The sequence below is a fragment of the Miscanthus floridulus genome, unplaced genomic scaffold, assembly GCF_019320115.1.
Source record: "Miscanthus floridulus cultivar M001 unplaced genomic scaffold, ASM1932011v1 fs_815_1_2, whole genome shotgun sequence".
Classification (NCBI taxonomy): Eukaryota; Viridiplantae; Streptophyta; class Magnoliopsida; order Poales; family Poaceae; genus Miscanthus; species Miscanthus floridulus.
The window spans coordinates 58,214-73,191 of record NW_027097308.1 but is presented as its reverse complement, the minus strand read 5'-3'; the positions used below and the strand labels follow the sequence as shown (position 1 = coordinate 73,191).

At 40.5% G+C, this 14,978-nt stretch overlaps 1 protein-coding gene across 1 annotated transcript; it reads left to right on the top strand.

Annotated features, from left to right (window-relative positions):
* The first annotated feature begins 346 nt into the window (after positions 1 to 346).
* LOC136533213 (protein PXR1-like) lies at positions 347 to 793 on the top strand. Its single transcript, XM_066525782.1, has one exon. It carries the CDS (start codon positions 347 to 349, stop codon positions 791 to 793), a length of 447 nt encoding a protein of 148 aa, XP_066381879.1.
* Positions 794 to 14,978: the final 14,185 nt, after the last annotated feature.

Here is a 14,978-nt window from a genome sequence, read left to right as displayed (position 1 = left end):
TTCAAAGGTGTTTGAGCAAATTAAAGATCTTGAGAAGGCAAGTGAAGTTTGGGTGAGATTAGAGGAAACATATGAGGGCACTTCAATGGTAAAAAGTGCCAAGCTCTACATGCTCAAAGACAAGCTATCAAACTTCAAGATGAAAGATGATGAGTCTATTCCGGAGATGTTCTATAGGCTACAAGTCATCATCAGTGATCTCAAGAGTTTGGGTGAGAAGGTGAAGGATGGGGACTTCTCTCACAAGTTCTTAATGTGCTTGGTAAAGAGATTCAAGACATTGAGAACTATCATCTTTAGAGGTGGATTGAAGGATGTATCTCCCAATGAGGTACTTGGAGATGTCATGACTGATGATCAATATAATGATGATGATGATAAGGTTATGAAGAAGGAAGATGAAGACAAGAAGAAGAAGAGTGTAGCATTCAAGGCTAGCACCTCATCCAAGAACAAGAGCAAGGGCAAGGCTAAGAAAGAAGAATCAAGTGACGAAGAATGCTCCAATGATGATAGTGATGATGAAGCACTAGCTCTGTTTATGCGCAAGTTTGGCAAGATGATGAAGAAGAAGGGCTATGGTGCAAGAAAAAGAAGAGATCACACTAGGAAAAAGGAGTATGTGAGACTATGCTACAATTGCAAGAGTTTCGATCATGTTGTAGCAGAATGTCCCTACAATAGTGACAATGAAGAAAATGAGAAGAAGAAGGACAAGAAGGAAAAGAAAGAAAAGGAGAAGAAGATGACCTTCAAGAAGAAAAAGAAGGGTGGCTCCTATGTGGTGACATAGGATAGTGATGCTTCTTCAGATGATGATGACTCAAGTGATGATGACAAGAAGGCATCCAAGAAGAAGGCTCTTGCAAGTGTTGCTATCAACAACAAGCCTTCACTATTTGACACTCCATTATGCTTCATGGCTAAGGGCCACATGGTAAAATATGATGAAAGTGATGATGATAGTGAAAATAAAAAAGAAAATGAAAGTGATAGTGATGATGATGAATTCTCTAATGAACAACTTGTAGACATGCTACAACAAGCCGATTCAATAATTAACAAAAAGAATAAGAAGTGCAAAGAATTGCAAAAGAAGCTTAGTGCTCTTGAGCAATCCTTTGATGAGCTCAATGCTACTCATGAGAGGCTAATGGAAGCCCATGAGAAGCTTGGAAAGGCTCACTCTAAGCTTGAGAAAGCTCACTCCTTGCTTCTTGAACAAGATAAGGTAAGGGTTGTAGTGTCATGTGATGTGGGCATAACATGTGACATAATTGATGAATCTTTCTATGAACCTATTGTTATTGCTCCCACTAACCCTTCTTGTAGCTCATCATCCACCACCACCACCACTTCTACCTCTGCTACTAGTGATGGTTTCACTTGTGATGCCTCACTAATGGTTGAGAATGAGACTCTCAAGAGAGAGGTGGATGAGCTCACTCACACCCTAGGCAAGGCCTATGGCGGTGAGGCCCGCTTGCTAAAGTGCTTGAGTAGCTAAAGGTTCTCTCTTAACAAAGAGGGATTGGGCTATACCCTCAAGAAAGGCAAGACAACCTTTGCTACTCCCAAGGCTAGCTTTGTGAAGAGCAATGGTCGATTTTGCAATAGATGCAAGCAAGTTGGGCACCTAGAGCAAAATTGCCAAAAGAACAAGAACAATGCTCATGTATCCTCAATTTATTTTGATTCTTGTTACATGCTTGTTAAGGGTGCCAATGGTATGAAGGCTAAGTTCATTGGTACACCAATTATGGGCCCAAAGAAGAAGGCTATTTGAGTACCAAACACCTTGGTAACTAACCTTCAAGGACCCAAGCAAGTTTGGTTACCTAAAAGGAATTGATCTTCTTTTGTAGGTCAATTATAAAGCTGGAGGAAGGCATTGGGTGCTTGATAGTGGGTGCACACAACACATGACCAGTGATTCAAGAATGTTCAATTCAATCAACACAAATGATAGCAATGGTTATGATAGTATCACATTTGGTGACAATGACAAAGGCAAGGTCAAAGGGCTTGGTAAGATTACAATATCCAATGATTTGAGCATTTCCAATGTGCTACTAGTAGAGAGCTTGAACTTCAACCTATTGTCGGTAGCTCAACTTTGTGATCTTGGTTTCAAGTGCATATTTGGAGTTGATGATATAGAGATCATAAGTGTAAATGGCTCTAACTTAATCTTCAAAGGCATTAGATATGAGAATCTATACTTAGTTGATTTCAATGCTAGTAAAGCTCATTTGACAACATTTTTGTTCACTAAGTCTAGCATGGGTTGGTTATGACATAGAAGGCTTGGTCATGTTGGAATGAAGCAATTGAACAAATTGATTAAGTATGACCTAGTTAGAGGCTTGAAAGATATCATATTTGAGAAAGATAAGCTATGTAGTGCATGTCAAGCCGAAAAGCAAGTTGGCAACACGCATCCTAAGAAGAGCATCATGAGCACATGCAAGGCATTTGAGTTATTGCATATGGACTTATTTGGACCAACCATATACACTATCATTGGTGGAAATAAATATAGATTTGTGATTGTGGATGATTTCACTAGATACACATGAGTCTTCTTTCTTGTTGACAAGAGTAATGTACTTACAACATTCAAATCATTTGTCAAGAGAATACACAATGAGTTTGAAGCAACCATCAAGAAAGTGAGAAGTGACAATGGAAGTGAATTCAAGAATACAAGGGTTGATGAGCTTTGTGATGAGTTTGGAATTAGGCATCAATTCTTGACCAAGTACACTCCACAATCAAATAGCCTTGTTGAAAGGAAGAATAGAACACTCATTGATATAGCAAGGTCTATGCATAGTGAGTACAATGTGAGTCATTCATTTTGGGCCGAAGCAATCAACATGGCTTGCTACTATAGCAACTGCCTCTATTGTCACTCAATAATGGAGAAGACACCCTATGAGCTATTGAATGATAGAAAGCCAAATATTACATACTTTCGGGTGTTTGGTTGCAAATGCTATATATTGAATAAAGGCACAAGATTGAGCAAGTTTGAATAGAAATGTGATGAAAGCTTCTTGCTTGGTTACTCCACTACGAGCAACGCTTATAGAGTTTGGAATTTGGCTAGTGGTACTCTTGAGTAAGTCTATGATGTGGAATTTGATGAAACAAAAGGTTCCTAAGAGGAAGATAAGAATCTAGATGAATGTGAGAGGCACTCAATTGGCCAATGCAATAAAGAAGATGGATATTACTAATATAAGGCCTAGAGAAGTGATTGAAGTTGAAGATGACAAAGATCAAGTGCTCCCTACCTCAAATGTGTAAGCTAGTGGTTCTCATAATCAAACTCAAGCTAGTATAAGTGGTACTCAAGTTCAAGATCAACAAGCTAGTACATCATATCATGATCAACCAAGTGCAATCAATCAAGTGCAAATACTCTAACCAAACAATATTGCAAGAGATCACCCATTGGATCCTATAATTGGTGATATTCAAAGAGGTGTACAAACTAGATCAAGATTGGCCTCATTTTGTGAGCATTTATCATTTGTGTCTCAAATAGAGCCAAAGAAGATAGAAGAAGCTTTGAGGGATGTCAATTGGGTAAATGCTATGCATGAAGAGCTAAACAACTTCGTAAGAAATAAAGTATATGAGTTAGTTGAGAAGCCTAAGGATCATAATGTAATTGAAACAAGATGGGTCTTTCATAACAAGCAAGATCAAGATGGGATAGTAGTAAGGAACAAAGCAAGATTGGTGGCTCAAGGTTACACTCAAGTTGAAGGTCTTGACTTTGGAGAAACATATGCCCCGGTTGTAAGATTAGAAGCAATTAGAATCTTGTTAGCCTATGTTTGTGCCCATAACATCAAGCTATATCAAATGGATATGAAAAGTGCTTTCTTAAATGGATATATCAATGAGTTAGTCTATGTTGAGCAACCTCCTAGTTTTGAAGATGAGAAGAAGCCCAACCATATTTACAAGCTAAGAAAAGCTTTGTATGGTTTGAAGCAAGCACCTAGAGCATGGTATGAGAGATTGAGAGATTTTTTTACTCTCTAAAGGGTTCAAGATGGGTAAGGTTGACATCACTCTCTTCACCAAGAAGATAGGCAATGACTTATTTGTGTTGCAAACCTATGTTGATGACATTATATTGGGATCAAGCAATCATGATTTTTGTGAAGAGATTGGAAAGATGATTGCTAATGAGTTTGAGATGTCCATGATTGGAGAGCTTAGTTACTTCCTTGGTCTTTAAATCAAACAAATGAGAATGGCATATTTGTGAGTCAAGGCAAGTACATCAAAGACATGCTCAAGAAATTTGGAATGGATGATGCTAAAGCTATTAGTACACCTATGGGGACAAATAGAAACTTGGATAGTAATGCTAGTGGCAATATGGTGGATCAAAAGATGTATTGATCTATAATTGGAAGCCTACTCTATGTGATTGCATCAAGGCCAGATGTGATGTTTAGTGTATACATGTGTGCTAGATTTCAAGCCTCACTTAGAGAGAGTCATTTGAAGGCAACTAAGAGAATATTGAGGTACTTGAAGCATACATAAAATGTTGGATTGTGGTATCACAATAGAGAAAGATTTGAGTTGATTCGAAATTCAGACTCTGATTATACAGGATGCAAAGTTGAGAGAAAGAGCACATCGGGCACATATCAACTATTGAAAAGATCACTTGTGTCTTGCTGACCAAAGAAGCAAAATAGTGTAGCACTTTCAACCGCCGAAGCGGAGTATATTTTGGTCGATAGTTGTTGTGCACAATTACTTTGGATAAAGGTTACTTTGAGTGACTTTGGAATAAAGTTCAAACAAGTGCCATTGCTATGTGACAATGAGAGTGCAATCAAGCTCACCAACAACCGGTTCAACATGCAAAAACAAAGCACATTGATGTCCGCCATCATTTCATAAGAGATCATCAACAAAAAGGGAACATTTGCATTGAAAGTGCGGGCACCGAAGATCAACTTGCCGACATATTCACCAAGCCACTTGATGAGAAGAAGTTTTGCAGCTAAGGAATGAATTAAACATACTTGACTTCTCTAATATGTGTTGATGCACCCCCATATATGACATGCCACTCCTTCGAGCAAAGCAAGGTAAAGTTGATTGACATGTCATTCATCCATTGCTAAGGACTTGTTTAGTGCATCTAGTCATTCCTCACATGTCTTAGGCTCATTCATGAAAATCAAATGAATTTGATGCTTGTATGGTACCACTATTGCTTGTATGCTTGAAATGATCTAATAGTATCATATGACATGTTTGTGGGCTTGTGAACCTAGTGTTTAATCTAGAAAATGAGCTATAAGTGTTTAACTCAACATGGTGCATGATAATCCTTATTTGGAGGTGTGAAGAAGCTTGCCCTTGGATCAAACCAAGTTAAATACCTTTTGCAAATGATCTAGATTGAACCAAATTGGGAAAATGATCCTCACTTCACATGGTTTGACCCCAACCTATCTAAAATTTGAGTTCACCTTTTGTGCTAATTGTTGACAAAGGGGGAGAGAAATTCACAAAAATAGTAAGATAGTAAAGAAATTCACAAAGAAAGTAAGATAGTAAGATAAAGGGAGCAAACAAATGAAATAACATTGTAAGGGGATCAAATTAAAATTGAAGCACACAAGTAGGGGGAGCAAGCTCATAAACTTATAAGTTACATTTGAATGTGCATTATATATGTTTGCTTGCATGACACAAGTTTTTAAAATTCCATATCCATGCTTATGTGGTGTATGCTAGATTATAGAAAATAATCGATGAAATGAAAACTAGCATGCATAGGATGATAGTTAGATGTGCCTTGCATGTTTTACAAGTGGTACTAGAGCCTGGATTATAATGTTGATCTCATAAGGTATCTAGTGTTTGTGTTGCAAGTGCTATCTAACTAACCATTGAAAGGATCTAAACAATACCTAGAGGGGGATGAATAGGAGTATCTAAAAATTTCTACATAAACTCAAAGTCAAATATTAGTGACTGTCAAAAGTTCTGACTATTTGGGTCAGAACTTTCGGTAGCCAGAAGTTTCGACACAAACAACCGGGAGTTCTGGCACCTACGTGAAATTCACTACAAGTGCTAAAATAAACTTTGAGTGAAAGATATCTTACAACCCCACTCCCTAGTGGTAAGGTGAAGTGTTGGGGTTGCTCCTTTGACGCCAGAAGGTCACCACTCCTTTGATCGAGTCCAAACCCTAAGAGAAGAGTTGGAGAGGAAGACAAACCAACAAGAACAAATATGATAGAATAAATCACAACAATAACAAGCACGTGGGACACAAGGATTTATCTTGAGGTTCATCAACCCCACAAAGGAGCTCCTACATCCTTGTTGTTGAGGTAACCACCAAGGTCAGAGTCTCTTCCACCTCCTTGCCTCTCTCAAAGCAACCACAAAGGTTACTTGAGCTTTTCACTTACAAATCAAGGGTAATACAAACTTCCCAAGGATCTACCACAAGATGGAAGCTCTTGGGTGATGCCTAGCTAGCTAGGGTTCCAAGAACCCAAGAGTAATAGACAAAAATCCAACCGGCTTGATGAAGAAATCTAGTGCTCAAGCTTGCCAAAGTGATTCTCTCACTCAATCCACTCTCCTTTCACTCAAAACCCTTGGGAAATCAAAGATTGGAGCAAAGGGGAGAGGAGAGGGGTGCCTTGAATGCTTAGGAACTATTTTGGATGAAGTTTGGTGAGCAATGAATAAGTGGTACCCAGTTAGAAGAGAGGAGAGAGCTATTTATACTCATAGTGAAATCCAACCATTCAGATCTAGGTTGGAAGTTCCAAAATAGATCATCAGAACTTCTGGCACTTTGTAAAACACCGTTCAAGGCACAGTCAAAGGTGGTCAACATAGCTAGAGCTAGAACTTCTAGCAAAACATTGGAACTTCTAGTAGTCGGGACTTTCGACTCACGTTAGAACTCCTAACCCAGAGCCGAGCCAAGGGGCTAAGTCCCAAAGCGCCAGGACTTTCGGTGGGAGCCAGAACTTCCGACACCTCAAACTCTTGACTCCTGTCGGGACTTCCAATGAGTGAGCGAGCACGGCCGGGCTGATGGCTAAGTCCTCAAGTGCCAAAACTTCTAGCACCAAATGCCGGAATTTCCGATGGCTGGAACCCCCGGCTCACACCAAGACTTTCGACTACCAAAAGTCCAAGAACTATATCTAAGTGTTCGTGAGATGATTTTGTGTCTCTCTTTTGATTTTATTTTTATGCTTGAGCACTCTATCTTCTTTAGACCACCTAAACTTGCATTCCTCTTTATAGTACGGCATACCTAAACCCAAAACAAAATTAAAAATGCTTGAAGCATGCTTTGGGTTCATTCACCTTTTGCACTTGAAGAATTGAGGGGTACCATTTCATCTTAAATCAACTCTTTGAAACTTTCAAGGGACTAAAGCTGCAATATATCTCATTAAGATCTCATTAGTCCCTAATTTGGATGTCATCAATACACCAAACCCACATAGGGGGCAAATGCACTTTCAATCTCCCTCTTTTTGGTAATTGATGACAACCAACTTAGGCTTTTATAAAAATGTAAGAATTTAAAGCTTTTGAACCCCAAAATTTATAGAGAGCTCCCCCTTAATATATGCAATGAATTTGAATTTCAATGATGATCATCAACAGATCACTTGCATATATTAAGATAGAAACTCCCCCTAAATTTTGCAATCCATGGGGTGCAACAAGTGTATGTGAACAAGTGAATATCCGTGAAAAAGGGAGATGCAATATGACATGTTATACAACAAGTAAAAGAAAATATGATGACCAAGATCTCAAAGCAACAACTTGAAACAACACATGGCCATCCAAAATAACATCCACCATTCACATGTAGAGACAAATAGATATGTAGATAAACATTGCTTGTCCTATAATCATCTATCACACAAATATAGTTGTCAATCACATAGTGCCAACACACGACATAGTTCATACAAGCTAAAAGTTTTAAAGTCTCATAAGCTCTAAGCGACCAACTCTAAACGACCAACTAACTTATTACAATAAGATCAAAGCCTAACACTCCCCCTTTGTTAACAAGTGCCAAAAGGGGTAGGCCGCATGAAAGAAACGACTACTCCTCATCATAGTCCTCATCATCATCTTGGTCACCACCACCACCATCATCATCATCGTCGTCGTCATCATCATCTTCCTCTTGGTACTCCTCTTCATCAACATCCATTTGCGACTTGCCATGGGGACGGGGCTGATCAGACGACTCTCCATAGTATTCCTTGCAAGCCTCATCTTAAAGCTCAAAAGGATCATGAAGTGGCTCCAAGGCTCAAGGCAAAGCGAAGGGAATGTCAAGCTTTTGCTCAATACGATGCATCCTCACTAGCATCTCTTGCTCACGTTCAGCACTAGCACAACAAGCTCCAAACATATACTTCATGAAGAACTAGAACTTGCTAGGGGGCTTACCACCAGAGGATGAGGAGGACTAAGGCTCCTCACTATGATCATGGTGAGAGCATGAAGCACATGGTGGAGAGGCTCATGAGGAGGAGCCTGAGACACATTTGCCTTTGCCCTTAGCGAGGTCCGCTAATTCCTGCTTTGCCTGAAGTGACGTCTTGTTGGATAGCTTGAGGACTTTGTGTGGAACATCAGAAGGGAAGTGAATGCTAGACACATGCTCAATGATATGCATGATGAATGGAGCATAGGGGTAGTGCTTTACCACATCCTCACCAACGACAAAGATCTTATCCCAAATATAACGACTGATGGAGAACTTGGTGAACTCATCTCCAAAGCAATCAAGGACAACCTGTGAATCCTCATGGAGATTGCTAGAGTCACTTATCTTGGGATACAAGATCTGATGGAGGATGTTGTTTAGCACATAGTAGTAGGGCTTCAACTAAATGGTCTTCCCATTAGCACGATGACCATCCAAATACATATACTGATACTCATCCATGGCAAGAGTGGAAATGCCAGGAATGGTAGTGGAGGTGCGATCCCTACGGTCCAAGCCAAGAAGGTGAGAGAAAGTAATGAAATCAACCTTGTAGTGCTTGCCTTTAGTGGTCCAATGAATGAAATAAGTCTTCGCCCGGGTGTCCAAGTGATAGGAGGCGTAGAACTGACAGATAATCTCATTGTTCCATGGCTTGTGGAACTCCATTAATGGCCGCAACCCCATCCTCCTCAAGTCATGGAGTAGCTATTACATATCCGATCTAGGCAGCTTGCTAAGCTCAAAGGTGTCAATAGCATTCATCTGAATCACCAGAGCCTCTTGCTTGTTGATGATGCAAAGAAACATGAAGTGATGATAGAAATCAATGTGAAACGACTCCTAGAACTAGTACTCAATCCTTAGATCCTTGGGCTCATCATATATGTGATGTGCATGATGGTGATGAATCTTGGCCACATGTTGATGATAATCAACCTGCAGATGAGGGGTATAACCTCCAGCTGGATTGGGAGTGCACTGTGGTTCCTGGATAGTAGGAGTGGGACCATTGAATCAAATCAAGTGACTAATCCCAAAGTAACCCAGAGCTATAGGTGTCATGGTGCACACATCATCAGCAATTGTTTGACCTTCTTGATCAAGGGCCTCTTTAGTAGGATTGATTGTAGGTGCATCACCAAGATCGGGAACAAACTCCTAGGCAGCGGCACCAACATGCAGATCTTGGGCTTGAGCCTGAGCAGCATGAGCATGAGCTCCACGACCACTAGTGGCATCATGGGAGAGTGACGCCTTGGTGCATCTAGTCAGCCGAGAGGATATGGCAAAATCTTGGGTCCACTTGGAACGCTTCTTGCTATGATGGGGAGGAGAGGTATCACCACTGGAGGCCATCGCTATGGAGAAAAGTGAAAGGAGACTAAGAAACAAGGTAAAATAATGGCTAACAAGAACCTAGAGATGGAGAAACATGGATGGAGTAGTGACTAAAAGGTCAGAAGTTCTGGTTAGCGCTAGGACTTTTGGGGGTCGGAAGTTCTGGCCCAGGAGTCAAAACTTTTGGTGGCCGGTAGTTCTAACTATAGCTAGGACTTTTGGCATACTTTGGTAGCCAATCCATACATGTGGCTCCAAATCCACGCAAACATTCACACAACAAAGGTAGAAGAGGAGAGAGGAAAGAAGAAAAGAAGCAAGTCGCAAGGTACATTGGAGGTTAGGGTTAGTGAAAGCTCTAGTTTGGTTTTGGTGAATTGATGAAACCCTAAGTGCTAACCTAGTTTATCAAGTGATCATGAGATAGGTAGCACACTTCAAGTGAAGAAGCTAATGAAGATCATAGCATGACAATGGTGATGGCATGGTGATGATCAAGGGCTTAAACTTGAAAAGAAGAAAGAGAAAAACAAAAAGCTCAAGGCAAAGGTATAACTTGTAGGAGCTATTTTGTTTTGGTGATCAAGACACTTAGAGAGTGTGATCACATTTAGGTTTGATAGCCATACTATTAAGAGGGGTAAAACTCGTATCGGAATGTGGTTATCAAAGTGCCACTAGATGCTCCAATTCATTACATATGCATTTAGAATCTAGTGGAGTGCTAACACCCTTGAAAATATTTGTGAAAATACGCTAACACATGTGCACAAGGTGATACACTTGGTGGTTGGCACATTTGAGTAAGGGTGAAGAAGACAAAGGAGATGCCAGCATCGGTCAAGTGACCGAATGCTGGATCTGAATGCACCAGATTCTAACTACCTGTGTCTGGTCGCGCTGACTTGGTGGTACAGTGGCTAGGGTACTCCACCGGACACTAGGCTGTGTCCGATCGAGGTGGACCAAACGCGTCCGGTCGAGGAAAAATAGATTTGGACCCTTACTATACTCGATCGGACGCTGGGGCTTTAGTGTCCGGTTAGTTTTGTCGGATCGTCCGGTCAGCTTCATAGCCATTGAAATCTGACAAACAGCGTTTGAAGCTGGTGACGCATGGCGTCCATCGGGCGACCAGATGCTGAGGGCTGGCGTCTGATCAGTTGGACCGGAGCATCCGATCAGAGTGTAGTGTGCCCAGTGAAGGGGTACAATGGCTCTATTTTATGAGGACTTCTATTTAAGCCCCATGGACGGCTATGGCTCATATCTTTGGTCATTTTCATTGACATAGCAACCTTGTGAGCCCAGCCAAAGTCCTCCCACTCATCTCTATCATTGATTCATCATCATAGTGAGATTGGGAGTGATCCAAGTGCATTGCTTGAGTGATTGCATCTAGAGGCACTTGGTGTTCGTGTTTTGCTGTGGATTTCGCTTGTTACTCTTGGTGGTTGCCGCCACCTAGACGGCTTGGAGCAGCGAGGATCGTTGAGTGGAGGGTGGTGATTGTCTCCGGCTCCGATCATAGTGATTGTGAGGGGTTCTTGACCTTTCCCTGGCGGAGAGCCAAAAGGTACTCTAGTGGATTGCTCATGGCTTGTGTGATTCTCATCTTGTGTTGGTTGTGCGGCACCCTATTGAGGGTTTGGCATGTGAACCTCCAAGTAAGTGAATCGCCACAACGAGGACTAGCTTGCTAGCAAGCAAGTGAACCTTGGTAAAAATCATTGTGTTTATCATTGATTCCGAGGTGATTGGTCTTCATTGTTATTCATCCTTATGATTGATTGGTTCCTTCCTCTACATGACGGTATAACCTTCTTGATCACTCTCTTTACTTTACCATAAACTAGTTGTCAAGCTCTTTAGTGTAACTAGTTGTGAGAGCTTGTTTACTTGGTTGGTGTGGCTCTTTAGTTAGTCTTTGAGAGCACACTAACATAGGGTAGTGTCTTTGCTATTGTGTGGATAAACTTTATCTAAACTAGAATTGTGGTAGGTGGCTTGTATTTTGAGTAGGCTAGCACAACACTCGCTTCGCCTCATAATCATCTAACCTTTTGTTAAGTGTTGTTGTAGAATTTTTTATTAGGCTATTCACCCCCCCTCTAGCCATTAGGACCTCTCAAGTGGTATCAGAGCCAAGGTCACCATTAATTGAGGCTTAACAACCTTCGATGTTAAAATGTCTCAAATCAACAACACCAAGAAGCCACCCCAATTTGATGGCTCAAATTATCCTTATTGGAAGTCAAAGATGACCACACATATCAAGTCAATCAATAGAAAGGTGTGGAAGGTGGTAGAAACCAAAATTGAGATTGGTGATCCGGAGAATCCTACCATGGCCGAAGAAGTGCTTCTCCAAAACAATGACATTGCTCTAAGTGCTATTCATGATGCAATTGATGAGAGAACATTTGAGCAAATCAAGAATATTGAGATGGCTCGTGAGGCTTGGAAGAAGTTGGAAGAATCATTTGAGGGCACTCAAGCCATGAAGGGTGCAAAAGCTTACATTCTCAAAGAAAAGTTTGCAAGCTTCAAGATGAAGGATGATGAGAGTGTGCCGAAGATGTTCCATAGGCTTCAAGTGCTTATCAATGATCTCAAAGCACTTGGAGAAGAAGTGAAGGATAAAGACTTCTCCCACAAGTTCTTGAGATGCTTACCCTCAAGATTTGGTACATTGGTCACTATTCTAGTAAGGAGTGGTTTGGACACCATGACATCAAACCAAGTGTTGGGAGACATCATGACTGATGATACATATAGAGATGATGATGAGAAGGAAGAAAAGAAGGAGAAGAAAGATGAGAAGAAAGATGAGAAGAAGAAGAGTGTGGCATTCAAAGCCACATCATCTAAGGGCAAAGCAAAGCAAGAAACATCAAGTGAGGATGATGATTCATGGGATGATGATGATGATGAGAAGATGGCTCTCTTTGTCAAAAGATTTGGTAAGTTCATGGTGAAGAAGGGCTACCATGCTAGAAGAAAGAAGTCTTCATCCAAGAATAAAGAAGAGTCAAGAAGGTGCTTCAAGTGTGGAAGCAAAGATCATCTTGTTGCTCAATGCCCATACAATAGTGACAATGATGATGACAACAAGAAGAACAAGAAGAAGGACAAGAAGGAAAAGAAAGAGAAGAAGGTCAAGATGGCCTTCAAGAAGAAGGGTGGTTCATATGTAGTCACTTAGGATAGTGATGCTTCCTCAAGTGATGATGATAATGATAGTGATGATCACAAGACCACCAAGAAGAAGGTTCTTGCAAGCATTGCCATCAATGAGAAGCCTTCTCTCTTTGAATCTTCATCATGCTTCATGGCTAAGGCCACTAAGGTACAATCTTGTGATGATGAAAGTGATGAAGAACATGTTGATGATAATGAACATGAAAATGAAAATGATAGTGATAGTGATGATGATGAACCTACTAATGATGAATTATTTGACATGCTAGAAGATGCTAAAGAACACTTTGATATTAAGAGAAGGGAATGCAAGAGCTTGAATAAGGAGGTAAAAGCCCTTAAGCAAGCCCTTGATAAGCTCAAAGCAACTCATGAGAAGCTAGAGGAAGCCCATGAGAAGCTTGACAAGGCTCACAAAAAGCTTGAAAAAGCTCATTCCACTTTGCTTAATGAACAAGATAAAAAGAAGCATATTGAAACTTGTGATATAGGTGTAACTTGTGATTTAATTGATACATCACTATCTATGCCTATCATTGTTGCTACTACTAACCCTTCTTGTAGCACTTCCACTTCTACCTCATCTAGTAGTGATGGTTTCACTTGTGATGCCTCGCTAATGGTTGAGAATGAGAACCTCAAGAAGGAGGTCACTAAGTTCACTCACACCTTAGCTAAGGCTTATGGTGGTGAGGACCGCTTGCTTATGTGCTTGGGTAGCCAAAGAGCTTCTCTCTACAAAGAGGGATTAGGCTATACCCGCAAGAAAGGCAAGGCAACCTTTGCTCCTCACAAGACTAGTTTTGTGAAGAACAATGGTCGGTTTTGCACTAGTTGCAAGCAAGTTGGTCACAAAGAGCAAGAATGCAAAAACAAGAGCAAAAATACTAATGTATCATCCATTAAGCTTGATTCATGCTATATGCTTACTAAGGGTACAAATGGTGTGAAGGCTAAGTTCATTGGTAAACCATGGATGGGCTCAAAGAAGAAAGCCATTTGGGTACCAAAGAGCTTAGTGACTAACCTTCAAGGACCCAAGCAAGTTTAGGTACCTAAAAAGAATTAATCTTCTTTTGTAGGTAAATTACAAAGCTAGAGGAAGGCATTGGGTTCTTAATAGTGGGTGCACTCAACACATGACTGGTGATGCAAGAATGTTCAACTCAATCAACACCAATGGCAATGATGGCTATGATAGTATCACATTTGGTGACAATGGCAAAGGCAAGGTCAAAGGGCTTGGTAAGATTGTAATATCCAATGACATGAGTATATCCAATGTGTTGCTAGTAGAGAGCTTGAACTTCAATTTGCTATCTGTGGCACAATTGCGTGATCTTGGATTCAAATGCATATTTGGGGTAGATGATATAGAAATCATAAGTGTAGATGGCTCTAACTTGATCTTCAAAGGCTTTAGATATAAGAATCTATACTTGGTTGATTTCAATGCTAGTGAAGCTAGATTATATACATGCTTGTTCACTAAGTCTAGCATGGGTTGGTTATGACATAGAAGGCTTGATCATGTTGGAATGAAACAATTGAATAGATTGGTTAAGCATGACTTAGTTAAAGGCTTGAAAGATGTTGTGTTTGAAAAGGATAAGCTTTGTAGCTCTTGTCAAGTCGGCAAACAAGTTGGAAACACCCATCCTAAGAAAAGCATGATGAGCACTAGTAAAGCATTTGAGTTATTGCACATGGATTTGTTTGGGCCAACACAGTACACTAGTATCGGCGGTAACAAATATGGATTTGTGATAGTGGATGACTACACTAGATACACATGGGTATTCTTTCTAGTGGACAAAAGTGATGTATTTGCAACATTCAAATAACTTGTCAACGGCATTCACAATGAGTTTGAAACAACCATCAAGAGAGTTAG